Source organism: Pogoniulus pusillus, unplaced genomic scaffold, assembly GCF_015220805.1.
Source record: "Pogoniulus pusillus isolate bPogPus1 unplaced genomic scaffold, bPogPus1.pri scaffold_58_arrow_ctg1, whole genome shotgun sequence".
Taxonomy (NCBI): Eukaryota; Metazoa; Chordata; class Aves; order Piciformes; family Lybiidae; genus Pogoniulus; species Pogoniulus pusillus.
The window spans coordinates 984,460-1,004,688 of NW_026974711.1; the positions used below are offsets into that span (position 1 = coordinate 984,460).

General features: G+C 61.6%; 1 protein-coding gene across 2 annotated transcripts in view; it reads right to left on the reverse strand.

Moving 5' to 3' along the window:
• The window catches only part of ASIC1 (acid sensing ion channel subunit 1), a 37,438-nt gene extending 17,710 nt beyond the window's left edge, over nucleotides 1-19,728 (reverse strand). Inside the window, exons 1-4 of one of the 2 annotated variants that reach the window (XM_064141502.1) lie at nucleotides 19,289-19,728; nucleotides 19,033-19,162; nucleotides 16,791-17,185; nucleotides 14,345-14,540 (exon numbers count right to left, since the gene is read on the reverse strand). In XM_064141502.1, coding sequence (XP_063997572.1) covers nucleotides 14,345-14,540; nucleotides 16,791-17,155 — 561 coding nt within the window. In that variant the 5' untranslated portion in view covers nucleotides 17,156-17,185; nucleotides 19,033-19,162; nucleotides 19,289-19,728. Of the gene's footprint in view, nucleotides 1-14,344; nucleotides 14,541-16,790; nucleotides 17,186-19,032; nucleotides 19,168-19,288 lie in introns of both variants that reach the window. The other variant, XM_064141503.1, reaches the window with a different exon arrangement.
• Nucleotides 19,729-20,229: the final 501 nt, after the last annotated feature.

The following is a 20,229-nucleotide window of genomic DNA, read 5'->3' on the forward strand; positions in this document are numbered from 1 at the left end:
TAGCTGTCACATTCTAATGCAGAGAAATTGGTGATTAAAGAGGAGGTTTTCCTCCCTCTGGATTATTCCTCACCTCCACCCCCTCTCCACCCCATGCCCCCAAGCCCAGCCCCGCTGCCAGGCTGCTGATGGAGGAGGAGGGGGGGGGGGATACAGGAGCCCCATCCCTGCTTCACACAAAGGGTGAGAAGCCAAAGGTCCCTTTTTGGGGGGCAGGAGGGGGTTGTGTAGAGCTGCTGTGCTGAGTTTGGTGCTCAGAGTTGAAGGATTGGGTGTGTGTCCCCCCCCTCCCCCCTTCCTCCAGGTGCCATCCTGCCCAGGTGGAGCTGCTGCAGCCCCCAGCAGCTGCGGTCCAGGGCTTGACCAAACAGCACTTGGTGGGGAGGAATCTGCTAAGTGGACTTCATGATGGAGCTAGGCCCTCCCCTGCCTCCCCTGGTTCCATCTGAGTGGCTATCAGATGAGCCTTATCTCCTCTCCAAACGCTGCCATTTAGTCTCCATCAATCTTGCACAGCTCCTCTGGACCAGCGCTGCTGAGAGCTTCTCAGCCTGCCCAGTCAGGGCTCTGCTGCTGCTGCTGCCAGCCTAGGGACAGAGGCCACCTGCAGCCCTGCTGCCTCGGGGTCTCTGGGGAGGGGTGGGGGAGGTCAGCTGGGACACAACCCCCAGCTCCACGGGTGGTCAAAGTGGCTTTATTGCCAGGCAGCCACCGTGAGGGCTCCACAGGCTGCTTGGCCTCCCTGGGGCTCTGCTTAGGCTTCTGTGGTCACTCAGCTGCAGAACTGCTTTGGTTGGAGGAGCTCCTGCAGCTCAGCCACTCCACCACTCTCCAGCTCTAGCAAGGCTGGGGCTGAGCCATGGCCCTCAGCAGCAGCAGCTCAGCAGCTTTGGTACCTCCAGGGATGAGGATTCAAACACCTCCCTGAGCAGCCTGAGCCAGGCTTTGAGAACCCTTTGGGGGGAGAAGCTCCTCATGGCCCACCTGAGCCTGCCCTGGGGCACCTTCAGGGGATCAGAGAGTCAAGCAGGTTGGGAGACACCTCCAAGCTCATCCAGCCCAACCTACCCCAACCAACCTCATTGACTCCAACCAAGCTCATCCAGCCCAACCTACCCAACCAACCTCACTGACTCCAACCAAGCTCATCCAGCCCAACCTACCCAACCAACCTCATTGACTCCAACCAAGCTCATCCAGCCCAACCTACCCCAACCAACCTCATTGACTCCAACCAAGCTCATCCAGCCCAACCTATCCCAACCAAGCTCATCCAGCCCAACCTACCCAACCAACCTCATTGACTCCAACCAAGCTCATCCAGCCCAACCTACCCAACCAACCTCATTGACTCCAACCAAGCTCATCCAGCCCAACCTACCCAACCAACCCCACTGAGTCCAACCTATCCAACCAACCTCATCCAGTCCAACCTGTCCAACCAAGCTCACTCAGCCCAGCCAGTCCAACCACTCTCATCCAGCCCAACCAGTCCAGCTAAGCTCATCCAGCCCAACTCAGCCCCCAGCCCTGCCCAACCAACCAGACCATGGCACTCAGTGCCCCAGCCAGGCTTGGCACCAACACCTCCAGCCATGGGCACTGCACCACCTCCCTGGGCAGCCCATTCCAGTGCCAATCACTCTCTCTGACAACAACTTCCTAACAACATCCAGCCTCAGCCTGCCCTGGCACAGCTTCAGGCTGTGTCCCCTTCTCCTGGCCCTGCCTGCCTGGCAGCAGAGCCCAACCCCACCTGGCTACAGCCTCCCTGCAGGCAGCTGCAGGCAGCAATCAGCTCTGCCCTGAGCCTCCTCTGCTGCAGGCTGCACCCCCCCAGCTCCCTCAGCCTCTCCTCTCAGGGCTGTGCTCCAGGCCCCTCCCCAGCCTTGCTGCCCTGCTCTGGGCACCTTCCAGCACCTCAACATCTCTCTGCAATGGAGGAGCCCAGAACTGGGCACAGCACTCCAGGGGTGGCCTGAGCAGTGCCTTTCCTCTTCTCCTGTCCCTTGTTCTTTGGGAGTAGAGCCCAAGCCACACCTGGCTCCAGCCTCCTTTCAGGGAGCTGCAGGGAACCAGGAGGTCTCCCCTCAGCCTCCTCTTCACCAGGAGGTTAAAATCCCTGAGGGGTTGAGAGGGATGCCCCCGGCCCCATCATTAGCCTCTGCCTCATAACCCACTCTCCTGCCCCATCCCCCTGCCTCATAACCCCCCCACCCCACACCATGCCCTGCCCCTCACCCTGCCCTGCCCCCTCATCATTCCCTGTCCCTCACCATCCCCTGCCACTCATCATCTCCTGCCTCTCACCATCCCCTGCCCCTCACCATTCCCTGCCCCTCACCATCCCCTGCCCCTCACCATCCCCTGCCCCTCATCATCCTCTGCTCCTCACCACTCCCTTCCCCTCACCATTCCCCTGTCCCTCACCATTCCCCTGTCCCTCACCATTCCCCTGTCCCTCACCATCCCCTACCCCCCCACCATCTCCTGCCCCTCACCATCCTCTGCCCCTCACCATCCTCTGCCCCTCACCACTCCCTGGCCCTCACCATCCCCTGCCCCTCACCACTCCCCTGTCCCTCACCATCCTCTGCCCCTCACCACTCCCTGCCCCTCACCATCCCCTGCCCCCTTCCCATCCCCTGCCCCCTCCCCACTCCCCTGCCCCCTCTGCCCTTTACAGTCAGGCCTGGCTCTCAGTGCACCAAACCTTCCCAGGCAGCAAGAGCAGCCACAACAACCAACCCCTCCCCAGAAAGCCCAAATGAAAGGCTTTAATCTGCCAGTGTCAAGGCCTGCATGAATAATTAAGAGCCTGAGCTGCTGAGGAGCTCCCCAAGTGAGGCTGTTGCAGGAATTGCAGTGATGCCTGCTGCTGGGAGAGCCTTGGCTCTGGCCAAACTCTCTGCAGGCAAGAAACCAAAAGCCTCCAGGAAGCAGCAGAGGAATTAAATCCAAGGCAAAGTGCTCTGAGACAGTTAATTCTCACAGCTCCCCGTGGAGATCTTTGCATCCTGCACAGCTCTGCATGCTCAGGGGACCTGCTCCTTCTCCACTCCTGCTTGATGTTGTGCAGAGAGGAAGGGAAATGGCATCAGGGAGCTTCCTGGCTTGAATCTGAAATGCCCCCCCAGGTGGCAAAGGTGCCAGGAGAGGGTTGGGGATGTGTAGCTTGGGGAAGAAAAGGCTTCAAGGAGACCTTAGAGCAACCTTCCAGTAGCTGATGGAGGTTATTAGGAGAGCTGGAGAGGGACTTGTGACAAGGGTATGGAGGGAGAGGGGAAGGGATGATGGCTGCAGAGTGGGACAGAGATCAGAGGATGGGTTAGGTTGGGAGGGAGCTCAAAGCTCAGCCAGTGCCAACCTCCTGCCATGGGCAGGGACAGCTCCCACTGGAACAGGTCACTCAAAGCCTCATCCAGCCTGGACTTGAACACCTGCAGGGAGGTTGTGGAGCACAGAAGCACAGAATGGGATCTTTGATCCCATTCTGTGCTTCTGTGCTCCACAACCTCCCTGGGAAACCTCTGCCAGGCTCTCACCCCCCTCAGCCTGTGCCAGGCTCTCACCACCCTCAATCTGTGCCAGCCTCTCACCACCCTCACTTCTTCCTCACATCCACTTTCAATCTCCCCTCTGCCACTCCAAACCCATTCCTCCTCCTCCTCCTCCTGCCATTCCCAGCCCTTCTCAACAGTCCCTCCCCAGCCCTCCTGCAGCCCCCTTCACACCCTGCAAGGCCACTCCAAGGTCCCCTCCAAGCCTTCTCCTCTCCAGCCTGCACAGCCCCAAACTCTCTCAGCCTGTGCTCAGAGCAGAGCTGCTGCAGCCCTCTCAGCATCTTGGTGGCCTCCTCTGGGCTGGCTCCAACCCTTCCATGTGCTGCTTGTGCTGGGGGCTGCAGAACTGCCCCCAGGACTGCAGGTGGGGGCTGAGGAGAGCAGAGCCAAGGGGCAGAATCCCCTCCCTTGCCCTGTGCCCACACTGCTCTTGCTGCAGCCCAGCACAGGCTTGTGTCTGGGACATCAGAAGGAAACTCATCCCCATGAGGGGACAGAGGCACCAGAACAGACTGCCCAGAGAAGCCCCAAGGCTGGAAATGTTCAAAACCAGCTTGGATGAGACCTTGAGCAACCTGTGCCAGTGAGAGGTCTCCCAACCCATGGCAGGGGCTTGGATCTGGGTGATGATATTTGAGGTCCCAACCCATTCTTTGTGCCTTGCTGTCACTCAGCCTGGTCCTGGCTACAGACCCAAGGGAGGTTAAAGTGGAACAGTCTGGAAAGATGCAACCTCCTGGTGGAGGTCCAGGGCTGCATTTCCAGCCTGCAGCTGCCCTGGGGGGGGGTAGGGGGGAAGCATCTGTGGCACACTTGTGGCAGGGCACCCTACCCACAGCCCTGGCATCCTCCTCTCTGCTGCAGCCAGAGTGTTTGAAAGCCTCCTCCTCCTCCTCTTCCTCCCCTCAGCACCCACAGATGCCATTAAAGCTTATTAATAACAATCAATAATTCATTGCCTATCAATTCTTTATGTGTAAAGGCATCTCAAGAGGAGCAGCAAAGGCCTGAGGTGCATCTGGGAAGCTTTTTTGGCATGACAGAAAGGTGCTTGGGTGTCTGTGGTGCCTCTGGGTGTGTCCAGAGAGGTTTGGGGACTGTGCTGGTTTGAGGCCATCAGGAATATGATGGAGAGAAATCAGAGCATTGGTTGTGAGAAGGAAATAATGATGGAGGGGTGCAGCCTGGAGAGGAGGGAGCTGGGGGGGTGCAGCCTGGAGAGGAGGCTGAGGGAGCTGGGGGTGTGCAGCCTGCAGCAGAGGAGGCTCAGGGCAGAGCTGATTGCTGCCTGCAGCTGCCTGCAGGGAGGCTGTAGCCAGGTGGGGTTGGGCTCTGCTGCCAGGCAGGCAGGGGCAGGAGAAGGGGACACAGCCTCAAGCTGTGCCAGGGCAGGTCTAGGCTGGATGTTGTTAGGAAGTTGTTGTCAGAGAGAGTGATTGGCACTGGAATGGGCTGCCCAGGGAGGGGGTGCAGTGCCCATGGCTGGAGGTGTTGGTGCCAAGCCTGGCTGGGGCACTGAGTGCCATGGTCTGGTTGGTTGGGCAGGGCTGGGGGCTGGGTTGGGCTGCTCTAAAAGGTGACTTACATGAAGCCCTTCAGTGTCCTGGCTCCAGGAGCTGCTGGGGCTGGGTGTGCTGCTGGGGACCAGCCCCACACTGGGAGGATGGCAGTGTTGGGAGCAGCATCGTGGAGCCACAGAAGCATTGACTCACAAACCCACAGGCTCCACAGAACATCCAAGCTCCCCCCTGCCAGAGCAGCATCACCCAGGGCAGGTCACTGCCAGAGCAGCATCACCCAGGGCAGGTCACTGCTAGAACAGCATCACCCAGAGCAGCATCACCCAGAGCAGGTTACTGCCAGAGCAGCATCACCCAGAGCAGGCTACTGCCAGAACAGCATCACCCAGGGCAGGTCACTGCCAGAACAGCATCACCCAGAGCAGGCTACTGCCAGAACAGCATCACCCAGGGCAGGTCACTGCCAGAGCAGCATCACCCAGGGCAGGTCACTGCCAGAGCAGCATCACCAGGGCAGGTCACTGCCAGAACAGCATCACCCAGGGCAGGTCACTGCCAGAGCAGCATCACCCAGAGCAGGTCACTGCCAGAACAGCATCACCCAGAGCAGGTCACTGCCAGAGCAGCATCATCACTGCAGGTCACTGCCAGAGCAGAATCACCCAGAGCAGGTCACTGCCAGAGCAGCATCACCCAGGGCAGGTCACTGCCAGAGCAGCATCACCCAGGGCAAGTCACTGCCAGAGCAGCATCACCAGAGCAGGTCACTGCCAGAGCAGCATCACCCAGGGCAGGTCACTGCCAGAGCAGCATCACCAGAGCAGGTCACTGCCAGAACAGCATCACCCAGGGCAGGTCACTGCCAGAGCAGCATCACCCAGAGCAGGTCACTGCCAGGGCAGCATCACCCAGGGCAGGCCACACAGGAACACATCCAGGTGGGGTTTGAGTCTCCAGAGGAGGAGAGTCCAGAAGCTCTCTGCAGGGCTGCAGCAGCCTCACACCCAGGAGGCTGTGATAGACCTTCCTGTGCTCCAGCTTGTGCCTGCTGCTCCCTGTCCCACCACTGTGCCCCTCCAACAGGAGCCTGGCACCTTCACCTTGGCCCCCCCACCCCTCAGACATTGCCAGGCTTCCCTCTTCACCCCCAGCCCTCTCAGGCCTTCCTCCACAGCTCTCTGCTGAATCCCAGCCCCATGGAACTGTTTCTGCTGGGAAAAGCTCTCCAAGACCATCAGGTCTGACCCAACACCCACCACAACCACTCAACCATGCCCCCAAAGTGCCACAACCACACCTCCAGGCATGGTGACTCCCCCACTGCCCTGAGCAGCCTGTTCCCATCCCTGACCACTCTTTCAAGCCAAACTCAACCTCCTCTGGCCCAATTTGAGGCCATTTCTCCTCTTTCCATCACCTGAAACCAGAAAGAAGAAACCAATTCCCCACCTGACCCCCAACCTCCTTCCAGGTTCCTCCTTCCACCCCACTCGTGGTGCCCAGGTTGTGTTTTTGTTTTGCAGAGCCAGATGTGCCTCTGTGGCTTGTTCAGGAAGAGTCTGGAGCTGCAGGAAGTATCTGGCTGGCTGCAGTTCCCCTGCCCAGGCTCTCCAGCTGTGCTGGAGCTGCTCTGCACTCAGGATCTGTGATTATCCACTCACACTGCGCCGTGGGGGGAGCTCTGCTCACACTGCAGGGTTCCTGAGCTTGTGACTGCTGCAGCAGCTCCGTGGGGTGCTGTGGGATGGATGCATGCCTGGGTGGGTGCTGAGGGGGGTGGAGGGAGGTTCTGTGGAGCTGAGGGGTGAGGTAGAGCAGGGAAATCAGCAGCGTGCCCTGGTTGAGTACCCTGAGACCAGCAGCCCCAGCAGCCTCATCTCACAGCTCCCACTGAGCTCCCACGAGTGCTCAGCACCCACCAAGGTCAGGGAGGGGGGGGGGAGAGGGGGCAGGTAACATGAGGTGGGGTTAGGGATGGGGAAGGGTTGGGTGATGCTGGGGAGGTGACCCCCAAAACACAGCAGCTGGAGTAAGGTAGGCTGTGAGCCAGGCTCAGGGGTGCAGAGAGGCTTTGGGGTTCAGCAGGGCTGAGAGGGCAGAGACTAAGGTAGGTTATGAGCCAGGCTCAGGGGGTGCAGAGAGGCTTTGGGGTTCAGGAGGGCAGAGACTAAGGTAGGTTATGAGCCAGGCTCAGGGGGTGCAGAGAGGCTTTGGGGTTCAGGAGGGCAGAGACTAAGGTAGGTTATGAGCCAGGCTCAGGGGTGCAGAGAGGCTTTGGGGTTCAGCAGGGCTGAGAGGGCAAAGACTAAGGTAGGTTATGAGCCAGGCTCAGGAGGTGCAGAGGCTTTGGGGTTCAGGAGGGCTGAGAGGGCAGAGACTAAGGTAGGTTATGAGCCAGGCTCAGGGGGTGCAGAGGCTTTGGGGTTCAGGAGGGCTGAGAGGGCAGAGACTAAGGTAGGTTATGAGCCAGGCTCAGGGGGTGCAGAGGCTTTGGGGTTCAGCAGGGCAGAGAGGGCAGAGCAGAGTCTGGTGGGGTCCAGTGGATAAGCAGCTGGAGTAAGGCAGGCTGTGAGCTAGGCAGGGGGCTCAGGGGGTGCAGAGGCTTTGGGGTTCAGCAGGGCTGAGAGGGCAGAGCAGGGTCTGGTGGGGTTCACCCTCAGTGGGGTTCACCCTCAGTGGGGTTCCTCAGGGGGTGCCACAGGAGCACAGGGAGGTGCTGCTGGATGCATTCTCCTGCACTGCTCCCCAGAAGGGAGGAAGCAGTGGAGGAGGAGGAGAGTGGTCAGGGTTTGCTGGGAGCTGCTGCAGACCTTTCCTGCTCCCTGCCTTGCCCTTCCCCTCTGCACTGGGAGCAGAGAGGATGCAGGACCCAGCGGCCAAGGCAGTGCCAGCAGCTCCATGTCAAACTCGATCCTCCCCAGTGCCGGCTCAGCCCTGGAGCCTCATGGAAGTGCTCCAAAGGTCTTAAATCCTCCACAGCCAGACCGAGGCCCTCCCATGCTGCTCTGCCCCAGGGCTCCCAGCTTAGCCCTCCCTGCCCACCCCCACCGCAGCCCTGTGCCCTGCAGCAGGGTGGTGACAGGAGCTGGGAATGTGGCTCTCTGCCCACCCACCCCCCACTCCCCCCCGGGCCAGGTTTGATGGGTGTGAGGAAGAGGAGCTGCAAATGCACTTTGTGCTACTCCAAGCACGGCTGCTCCCAGCACTGCTGCCTGCTCCAGCCCCCAGGAGCATCACTCTGAGGTGCAATGCTAGGAGCAGCCCCAAACCCTGCCCCCCCCCCCCGGGCCACGCTGGGGGGTGTGGAGGAGGGGAGGAAGTTTATCCTCTGGCTTCTTCCTTTATCCCTGAGATGGGGAGAAAAGGAATGGGGGTTTGGAGACAGGACTCATACACCTCAGAGTCACAGAACCACAGAACCAAGCAGGTTGGCAGAGAGCTCCAAGCTCAACCAGCCCAACCCAGCCCCCAGCCCTGCCCAACCAACCAGACCATGGCACTCAGTGCCCCAGCCAGGCTTGGCACCAACACCTCCAGCCATGGGCACTGCACCACCTCCCTGGGCAGCCCATTCCAGTGCCAATCACTCTCTGACAACAACTTCCTAACAACATCCAGCCTCAGCCTGCCCTGGCACAGCTTCAGGCTGTGTCCCCTTCTCCTGGCCCTGCCTGCCTGGCAGCAGAGCCCAACCCCACCTGGCTACAGCCTCCCTGCAGGCAGCTGCAGGCAGCAATCAGCTCTGCCCTGAGCCTCCTCTGCTGCAGGCTGCACCCCCCCAGCTCCCTCAGCCTCTCCTCACAGGGCTGTGCTCCAGGCCCCTCCCCAGCCTTGCTGCCCTGCTCTGGGCACCTTCCAGCACCTCAACAGCTCTCTGCAATGGAGGAGCCCAGAACTGGACACAGCACTGCAGGGGTGGCCTGAGCAGTGCTGAGCACAGGGGCAGAAGAACCTCCCTGCTCCTGCTGCCCACACTGCTCCTGAGCCAGCCCAGGATGCCACTGGCTCTGCTGCCCACCTGGGCACTGCTGCCTCCTCTGCAGCTCCTCTCCCCCAGCACCCCCAGGGCCCTCTCTGCCTGCCTGCTCTCAGCCACTCTATCTCCAGCTGGATCCACAGGGGATGAGCAGGGCTCCAGGGAAGGCAGAGGAAAATGTGTGCTGGGAGCAGATGGGGGCCACACATCCCCAGAGTGGGCTCCAACACCCCCAACTCATAAATAATGGAGCAGAAAGGGTGAGGCATTGAGCTCTGCTGCTAAGCAGCACATCCCTGAAGCACAGGCAACAGCAAGGATGATTCTCCCTGCCCCACAAGGGGGGCCCTGGGTAGCTGCCCCCCCCCCTGCCAACCCTGTGTGGTGCCCCTCAACCTGAACACTGACACTCAGAGCCCATGGTCCTGATCCCTCAGCCTCCTGTTTGCTCCTCAGGGCTTGGCAGGTCATAGAGTCATGGAATGGTTTAGGTTGGAAGGGAGCTCAAAGCTCAGCCATAGGCAGGGACACTTCACACTAGATCCAGGTCACTTTAAGGCCTCATCCAAGCTGGTCCTGAGCACCTCCAGGGTGGTTGTGGAGCACAGAAGCACAGAATGGGATCAAAGATCCCATTCTGTGCTTCTGTGCTCCACAACCACCCTGGGGCAAACCTGTGCCAGGTCTTACCCAACCTGATGCTGAACACCTCCAGGGAGGTGTTCTCTGCTCTATAACCTCCCTGGGCAACCTGTTCCAGACCTCATCCAGACTGGTCCTGAGCACCTCCAGAGTGGTTGTGGAGCACAGAAGATCCCATTCTGTGCTTCTGTGCTCTACAACCACCCTGGGGCAAACCTGTGCCAGGGTCATGGCAGAGTTTGAGGGGGCTGCAGAGAGGAGTTAGGCTTCACCCTGCTGTGGGGCAGCTCTGGTGGGTGCCAACAACTCTGGTGGGTGCCAACAACTCTGGTGGGTGCCAGACCCTTCTGTGGTGCTGGAGGGGTTGTATAGAGCCAGGGCAGAGCTGGGGATGTGCTCAATTGCTTCCCTTTGGGGCTTCTCAGAGGGTTGAATCCCTCCTTTGGAAGGCAGCCAAGCCCAAACCAGCTCTGCTCCTGGAGCATCCCTGGGGGGGGCGGGGAGCATCCAACCCCTGCAGTGCTTCAGCCAGGGTGGGTGGGGATGGAAGGGGCCATGAGACCCCCACCCTGGGGCAAACCTGTGCCAGGTCTTACCCAACCTGATGCTGAACACCTCCAGGGTGCTCTATAACCTCCCTGGGCAACCTGTTCCAGGTCTCATCCAGACTGGTCCTGAGCACCTCCAGGGTGCCTGCTGGGGGATCCTGTCCTAGCTGCAGGGGGGATGCAGGGGCAAGGGGGGGAGGGGGAGGTTGAAGAAGGAACTCAACCTCCAGAGCCCTTGGGATGCTCCTGGGTGGGGGGCACAGGGGCAGCGTTCCTAGGAGGGAGTCTCTGTGTTGCTGTTTCCCACCCCCCTCCAGCTAGGTAATGCTCCCCCCCCCCAGCCCCTGGTGCGACAGGGCACAGGGGCAGGAGGCAGCTCCCTGCCGCTCGGCGTAGCTGGATTATGGCAACCTCTCATCTGCATTCGCCGCGGCCGTGTCCGTGTGTGTCCCCCCCCCCCCCGAGACCTCCCTTCTGCCGGGGACAGATAACGGCGGCGGCGGCCGCGCTGCTGGCGGCAGTGGCACAGCTCTGCCCTGCGCCGCTTGGCATCAGCATGCAGCCAGCATCGCCCGCACGGCCTCCCAGCTGCCCCCACCGGCACCCCCAGCTCACCACACCAGCACCCCCAGCTGCCCCCACCGGCACCCCCAGCTCACCGCACCGGCACCCCTAGCTCATCTTACTGGCACCCCCAGCTGCCCCCACCGGCACCCCCGGCTGCCCCCACCGGCACCCCTGGCTGCCCCCACCGGCACCCCCAGCTGCCCCCACCGGCACCCCCGGCTGCCCCCACCGGCACCCCCAGCTCACCCCCACCGGCACCCCCAGCTGCCCCCACCGGCACCCCCGGCTGCCCCCACCGGCACCCCCAGCTCATCTCACCTGCACCCCCAGTTCATCTTACTGGCACCCCCGGCTGCCCCCACCAGCACCCCCAGTTTACTTCACCAGCACCCCCAGCTCACCTCACCATTACCCTCAGCTCTCCCCACCAGCACCCCCAGCTCTGATTGTTAGCACCCCAACTGTCCCCACCAGCACCCCCAGTTAACTTCATCAGCACCCTCAGCTGCCCCCACCAGCACCCCCAGCTCTCCCCACCAGCACCCTCAGCTCATCTCACCTGCACCCCCAGCTCTCCCCACCAGAACCCCCAGCTCACCTCACCAGCACCCCCAGCTCTTCCCACCAGCACCCCCAGCTCACCTCACCAGCACCCCCAGCTCTCCCCACCAGCACCCCCAGCTCACCTCACCTGCACCCCCAGCTCACCTCACCTGCACCCCCAGCTCACCTCTCCAGCACCCCCAGCTCACCTCACCTGCACCCCCAGCTCACCTCACCTGCACCCCCAGCTCTCCCCACCAGCACCCCCAGCTCACTTCACCTGCACCCCCAGCTCTCCCCACCAGCACCCCCAGCTCATCTCACCAGCACCCCCAGCTCTCCCCTCCAGCACCCTCAGCTCTCCTCCCAGTTATGGCATCTAAGTGAAACGGCTGCAAAGGGGCTCAGTGAGGGGTCCCACCCCCCCTGCCTGCACACAGGCAGTGCCCCCAGCCTGTGTGGTCTGGGCAGCCCCCTAAATGCCCCCGGGAAAGGCTCCTCTCTGTGCCCAGTGTCTCCTCTGAGATGCCAAGGGGCAGGGGCACAAGCACCAGCTTGGGGCATCCCAAGAGCCTGGGCAGTGCCAGGGGCTTCCCAAAGAGGGGATTGCAGCCCCTGCCCCTCCCCAACCCCCTCAGCAGCATGGGCTGAGGGGATGATGATGATGATGATGATGATGATGATGATGATGATGATGATGATGATGATGATGATGCCATCACCAGCACCCAGCAGCCTTGGCCAGTGCCACCAGGCCCAGAGCAGCACTGAGCCCAGCTCACAGTGGGCAGCCCTGGTGTGAGAGCACAGGAATGAACCCAAGGAATGAACCCAGTCAAACAAATCCCTCTCAAAGCTTCCTGGCACCTTGGACATTCCCCCCCCACCCCCCCAAGGCAAGGACAGGACAAAGGTTCCCCCCACACACACAGCTCAGTGGCATGGGGCAGCTCCTGGCACCCCACACGTGGGCAACACCACCCCTAGAGCTGCCAGGGCAAGGCTGCCAGGTGAACCCAGAGAGCACAGCCACAGCTGCTGGGTACCAAATCCATGGAATCATCCTGCCCTGCTTGCAAGGAAGGATCCAGGCAGGAGCAACAACCCAGCTGTGAGCCTGCCTCGCTGCTGCTGCTGCCTGCCTGGAGGAGAGGCAGAGAGCAGAGCCTGTGGAAGGCAGGGAGTGGGATGAGGAGCCCCTGAGGATGCCCAGCACAGCCACCACGGCCCTGCTCCTGGCATCCCCAGCAGCTGGTGGCCACAGGCAAGGCTGGCATCCTGCTCAGCAGCCCCACCGGAGAGGATGCAGCCAGCTCCAGGCTGCTGCTTGCCTCCGTTTAACGAATGAGCCTCCCGGTGCTGGGCACCAGGGAGCTGCTCCCTGCCAGGGGCCCGGCGAGGACGTTTAAAGCAGAGGAGCAAAACTCCCCCCCCCGGGTCCTGCTGGCACCTGCGCAGCAGCTCCATCGGTGCCCAGCTGGTGCCTCTCGGTGGCTTCATCCTCAGCGGGGTGAGACACGAGTGGGACATGCCTAAGCTGGCCACGGGGATGGGGAGCCCGAAGGGTACAGAGCCGCATGCGGCGTGATGGAGCCAGCTCGGAAACAGCCTCCCTGGCTGCCGAGTTCCTCAGGCAGCCCCCGAAGAGCCAACTCGGCCTCGTCCCCAGCTGGATGGGCAGCGGCAGCCCGCGGGAGAAAGGCTCCATTGTGCGCTGGAGCCAGGGCACAGCAGAGGCTGCTGCCACCGCTGCCGCCACCGGGACCTGCCTTCCCCCCGGGACTGCCACCGGGACCAGACATCCTCCGGGACTGCCACCGGGACCTGCCTTCCCCCCGGGACTGCCACCGGGACCGGACATCCCCACGGACTGCCACCGGGACCTGCCTTCCCCCCGGGACTGCCACCGGGACCGGACATCCTCCGGGACTGCCACCAGGACCTGCCATCCCCCCGGGACTGACACCAGGACCGGACATCCTCCGGGACTGCCACCAGGACCTGCCTTCCCCCCGGGACTGCCACCAGGACCTGCCTTCCCCCCGGGACTGCCACCGGGACCGGACATCCCCACGGACATCCACCGGGACCTGCCATCCCCACGGACCTGCCATCCCCACGGACATCCACCAGGACCTGCCATCCCCACGGACTGCCACCAGGACCTGCCTTCCCCATGGACCTGCCTTCCCCACGGACTGCCACCAGGACCTGCCATCCCCACGGACTGCCACCAGGACCTGCCTTCTCCACGGACATCCACCAGGACCTGCCATCCCCACGGACATCCACCAGGACCTGTCATCCCCACGGACATCCACCAGGACCTGCCATCCCCACGGACTGCCACCAGGACCTGCCTTTCCCACGGACATCCACCAGGACCTGCCATCCCCACGGACTGCCACCAGGACCTGCCTTTCCCACGGACATCCACCAGGACCTGCCTTTCCCACGGACATCCACCAGGACCTGTCATCCCCACGGACATCCACCAGGACCTGCCTTTCCCACGGACATCCACCAGGACCTGTCATCCCCACGGACATCCACCAGGACCTGCCATCCCCACGGACTGCCACCAGGACCTGTCATCCCCACGGACATCCACCAGGACCTGCCATCCCCACGGACCGAGGACTCCCCTCAGGTCCCCACCAGCCCGTGGCTGTGTCCCTCCCTGCTTTCCCACCCGTGCCCCCCCTCACCCTGTGACCCTTCCTACCTCAAAGTTTCCAACCCTGAGAAGCCATCCCAGGGAGCTGCACCCACGCAGGAGCAGCCCTGCGAAGCTCCACCCAGCACCACACCCACCCACACCCACCCACACCCTGAGGATCACCAACACCCAGCGGCACCTCCTGGCATCCCCTTAGAGGTGATGCTGTTGGGTCCATCCCACACTCAAACCTCCTTCCTGGCGTGGGGGTGGGGAGGACAAACACACACACAGAGAGGACCATGCCCCTGGGGGGGGGCACTCACCACTTTGAAGTCTTCTGGGGTGCACTGCTCCCCACGGAAGAAGCAGGAGAGCAGCATCTCCCTGATGTCGTGGCCTGCCCTGTCGTAGAACTCCAACATGTTGAAAGGTTTGGGTTTGAAGTTCCTGAAGTTTGCTTTGTCCTGCAGGATCTCCAACTGCTTCTCGTCGGCGGTTTGGGTGTCTGGGATCTCGTATCTGCGTGGGGGAAGGGCGGGCAGGAGGTCAGGGCCCTGTGCTCTGGGGGCTGCTGCCACCTTTCTGGAGCTCGCATCAACTGCTCCTGCCTCAGTGTGGGGCTCAGACAAGCCCCAGGTGGCCACTTCGGAGCGTTGGACAGCACAAAGTGGTCCAGAGGCAGGGGAGAGGTGGCAGGGGAGTGGATAAGGAGGAGGAGATGCCCATGGGCAGTGCCAAACCCATCCCACAGGGCCCAGAGGTAGGAGGATGGATAAGGAGGAGATGCCCACTGGCAGTGCCAAACCCATCCCACAGGGCCCAGAGGTAGGAGGATGGATAAGGAGGAGATGCCCACTGGCAGTGCCAAACCCATCCCATGTGGCCCAGAGGCATGGGAGAGGTGGCAGGAGGATGGATAAGGAGGGGAAGATGCCCACTGGGAGTGCCAAACCCATCCCATGTGGCCCAGAGGCAGGTGAGAGGTGGCAGGAGGATGGATAAGGAGGAGAAGATGTCCACTGGCAGTGCCAAACCTATCCCATGTGGCCCAGAGGCATGGGAGAGGTGGCAGGAGGATGGATAAGGAGGGGAAGATGCCCACTGGCAGTGCCAAACCTATCCCACAGGGCCCAGGGGCATGGGAGAGGTGGCAGGAGGATGGATAAGGAGGGGAAGATGCCCACTGGCAGTGCCAAACCCATCCCATGTGGCCCAGAGGCAGGTGAGAGGTGGCAGGAGGATGGATAAGGAGGGGAAGATGCCCACTGGCAGTGCCACTTGCCCCAGAACTGGCCCTGCAGCATCAGCCCTGGTTGGCGCCAGCCCAGTTGCCTGCCTGGTGCCTTTGGTGGCACCATGGCTGCAGATGGATGCTTTGCCAGGCTGTCTGCCAGGTCTGGTGCCTTTGGTGGCACCATGGCTGCAGATGGAGGCTTTGCCAGGCTGTCTGCCAGGTCTGAACGTGCTAAGTCTCAGCTGCACCCCTCAGGGCTGTGAGTGCCCCCCGGGACCATGAGCGATGGCAGAGCTGAAGCCCCTTGGCAAATGGGCAGGGACTGCACCTTGCTGCCAGCACCAGGCTGATGGCAGTGGCTTGGCAGCACCACAGAGCTGCTGCAGCCACAGAGCATGGATTGGGGAGGGTGGGCAGAGGGCTTCTTGCCACTGCAGAGTGCCATGGGCCAAGGACTGGCACTGAGCTCAGGTTCTGGCGTGTGGGTGATGCTCAGCAGCTTCACCTGCTGGCATCCCTCACCTCACTGCTGGGCACCCAGGACGTGGTGCTGGAGCAGTGTGTGCTGGATCCACCTCACAGCCATCCCAGAGTGGCTCTGGGTGTGGGGGGTGGGAAGCAGGAGCCACATTCCCATCACGACCTGATGGCTCTTGGTGTTGCCACAGAGTGGCCACATCCAGCCCTGGAGCTGGGATCTGCTTCCTCCTGGAGACTAAGGAGGTGCTGCTTGTGCCAGCCACGGAGTGCAAGCCTCAGGCACCTGCTCCTCCACATGCTGTGGTTAGACCACACCTTGAGTGCTGTGCTCAGTTCTGGGCCCCCCAGTTCAGGAGGGACATTGAGATGCTTGAAGGGTGACGAGGCTGGGGAGAGGCCTTGAGCACAGCCCTACGAGGAGAGGCTGAGGGAGCTGGGATTGGTTAGCCTGGAGAAGAGGAGGCTCAGGGGTGACCTTATTGCTGTCTACAACTACCTGAGGGGTGGTTGTGGCCAGGAGGAGGTTGCTCTCTTCTCTCAGGTGGCCAGCACCAGAACGAGAGGACACAGCCTCAGGCTGTGCCAGGGGAGATTTAGGCTGGAGGTGAGGAGAAAGTTCTTCCCTGAGAGAGTCATTGGGCACTGGAATGGGCTGCCCGGGGAGGTGGTGGAGTCGCCGTCCCTGGAGCTGTTCAAGGCAGGACTGGACGTGGCACTTGGTGCCATGGTCTGGCCTTGAGCTCTGTGCTAAAGGGTTGGACTTGATGAGCTGTGAGGTCTCTTCCAACCTTGGTGATACTGTGATACTGTGATGCTGTGATACTGTGATACTGTGATACTGTGATACTGTGATGCTGTGATACTGTGATACTGTGATGCTGTGGTACTGTGATACTGTGATGCTGTGACACTGTGATACTGTGGTACTGTGATACTGTGATGCTGTGATGCTGTGATACTTTGGTACTGTGATGCTGTGATGCTGTGGTGCTGTGGTGCCTGGAGCCATGGGTGCCCTCCCCTGGCACGATGGAGCCCATCCCCTGGGCACTCACCTGTTGTTGAGCAGGGCCAGCAGCTCGCCGGCGTGGTACAGGTCGTTCTTGGTGACGCGGCTGAAGCGGAACTCGTTGAGGTTGCAGAAGGTGACGGCAGGGAAGGTGAGCCTGGTGGCTGCCACCTCGTCCAGCTTGGTGACGTGGGGGTAGAGGAAGTAGTACTGGATGCGGTTGGTGCAGACCAGGGCCAGCAGCGCCAGGGAGCCCAGGAAGCAGAGCGCCCAGACCACGCGCTTGAGCGACAGCCGCTCGTAGGAGAAGATGTGCGAGAGCCCATGCAGGGTGGAGCTGCTGGCGAAGGCCTGGATGCTCACTGGCTGCCCACTGTCCACCTCCTCCTCGTCCACCTTCAGGTCCATCATGGTCCTGGCCAGCGCCGCCGGGGGGTGACTCTGCCGGCAGAGAAACGTAGAGACATGGAGCCGTTGAACCACAGAGATACAGAGCCATGGAGCTACAGAGCCATGGAGCCATTGAACCACAGAGAAACAGAGACACAGAGCCATGGAGCCATTGAACCAGAGAGACAGAGAGACACAGAGCCAGGGAGCTACAGAGCCATGGAGCTACAGAGCCATGGAGCCATTGAACCACAGAGAAACAGAGACACAGAGCCATGGAGCCGTTGAACCAGAGAGACACAGAGCCATGGAGCCATTGAACCACAGAGACACAGAACCATGGAGCTACAGAGCCATGGAGCCATTGAACCACAGAGAAACAGAGACACAGAGCCATGGAGCCATTGAACCAGAGAGACACAGAGCCATGGAGCCATTGAACCAGAGAGACACAGAGCCATGGAGCTACAGAGCCATGGAGCCATTGAACCACAGAGCCATGGAGACACAGAGCCATGGAGCTACAGAGCCATGGAGACACAGAGCCATGGAGCTACAGAGCCATGGAGCCATTGAACCACAGAGACACAGAGACACAGAGCCATGGAGCCGTTGAACCACAGAGCCATGGAGCCATTGAACCACAGAGCCACAGAGCCACAGAGCCACAGAGCCATGGAGCCATTGAACCACAGAGCCACAGAGCCACAGAGCCATGGAGCCATTGAACCACAGAGACACAGAGCCACAGAGCCACAGAGCCATGGAGCAATTGAACCACAGAGCCACAGAGCCATGGAGCCATTGAACCACAGAGACACAGAGCCACAGAGCCATAGAACCACAGAGCCTTTAAAACATAGAACCACAGAATGATAGAACCATAGACCCAAGCAGGTTGGCAGAGAGCTCCAAGCTCAAACAGCCCAACCCAGCCCCCAGCCCAGCCCAACCAACCAGACCATGGCACTCAGTGCCCCAGCCAGGCTTGGCACCAACACCTCCAGCCATGGGCACTGCACCACCTCCCTGGGCAGCCCATTCCAGTGCCAATCACTCTCTCTGACAACAACTTCCTAACAACATCCAGCCTAGACCTGCCCTGGCACAGCTTGAGGCTGTGTCCCCTTCCCCTGGCCCTGCCTGCCTGGCAGCAGAGCCCAACCCCACCTGGCTACAGCCTCCCTGCAGGCAGCTGCAGACAGCAATGAGCTCTGCCCTGAGCCTCCTCTGCTGCAGGCTGCACCCCCCCAGCTCCCTCAGCCTCTCCTCACAGGGCTGTGCTCCAGGCCCCTCCCCAGCCTTGCTGCCCTTCTCTGAGCACCTTCCAGCACCTCTAAGCCTGTGAGTGTTGGGTGATGTGGAGGCCTCCTGGGTGCTAACCACTGCCTGTGGGTGCTACAGTGCCCATCCCACGACATCACCCTGTGGGGAGGATGGGATGCACTCAGTAGCCCTGGCATGGGACAGATGCTTTGCTGTGCCCTGCTCTCCCTCCCAAGCCTGGACATCTGGATGTACACACAAATGGAGTCACCATCCCTGGAGGTCAAGCAATGTGCACCTCTGGCACCTGGGGACACAGTTTGGTGGCCATGGTGGTGTTTGGTGGCCATGGTGGTGTTTGGTGGCCATGGTGGTGTTGGGTTGATGCTTGGACTCAATGATCTTGGAGGTCTCTTCCAGCCAAGCCAGTTCTATAACACCTCCTCATTTAGATGCAGCCTCTTGCACCTCCTCCCCTCTCACCTCCTCACTGCCCTCCCCATCCCATGGCAGAATTGGGGCTTCTATGCCCACTCCATCTACCCCTCCCACCCATCCACCCTCTTCTCTTACTCCCCCCTCCCCCCCACCCCCCCACCCCCCCCACCCCTCCTCCTCTCCACGGCACCCACCAGAGCATCCACGAGCAGAGGAAGGAATCGAGGATGCAAAGCTGGAATCAGGGCCGGCAGCAGCGCTCGGTTCTGCTCGGCGACGGCGACTGCGACGTGGGGAGCGGGGCTGGGAGCAGCCTTCTCGCTGCTGCGCTGGGAAAAGGGGAGTGGGAGATGCAGAAGGCACAGAGAAGGATGCGAGAGGCACCGAGCGGCGGCGGCGGCAGGAGAAGCGGCAAGGCAAAAGGGGGAACAAAAATAGCCCCGGCGGTACCTTGGTGCAAGCGTGGGAGCAAGGATGCGCTGGGGGCCTCGCTCAGCGCCGAGCTGGGGGACCCCAGGCGACCATCGCCGGAGAGGAGGCAGCTGCAGGGTGCCGGGAGAGAAAGAGGGGAGAAGGATGGCGAGAGGGAGGCTGCTTCCCTGCCAAACACATGGAGACCTCCCCCGATGGCTAGCTGGGAGCTGGCGAATTCTTCAGATGCATAATCCGCATGAAGTCATTGTCTGTGCGCTGCTGGGGCTGGAGGCCGCCCAGGGGTGCCGCAGGCCGGTGGGCAGTGAGGAGGAGGAGGAGGATGAGGAGGAGGAGGAGGAGAAGAAGGAGGGGAAGGAGGAGGAGGGAGAGGCGGAGGAGCGGGGCGCTCCAGCGATTGCAGGCTGCTGGCAGGGGCTGTTGGTGCTGCTGCTGCTGCTGCTGCGTGTGCATGTGGGGAACGCGTGTGCGTGCCTCTGCCGCTCCCATCCCCCAGCCCTCGCAGCGATGCTCCGGCTCCTCGCCTCGCCACAGCTCCCCTTGGTCCACCCCCCCCCAGCCCCCACCCCGCTGCCCTCACCTGCCTCTTCCCTGTGCCACAGCCTTAGCACCCTGCCAGGCTTCACCCATGGGTGACCTCATCACCGGGCTGGGTGCTGGGACATGCTCGGGTTGGTCGTTTTGGGGGGGGGGCACTGAAGGTTCAGAGGTTGGTAGAACGATTGGGGCTGGAAGAGAGCTGAAAGATCATTCAGTTCCAGCCTCCCTGTCACGGGCAGGGGCAGCCTGCACCAGAGCAGGCTGTGCAAAGCAGTGGGGGGAGACAGAGAGAGCTCAGGGGGGCAGTGGGACACTGTGGGGCCTTCAGCCCCTGGGCCAGGTCGCTGGGTGCTGCCCTGCTGCCAGCTGCCTGCAAGAATGGCCCCAGCAAGATGCTTACCATGCTGGGGACAAGACCC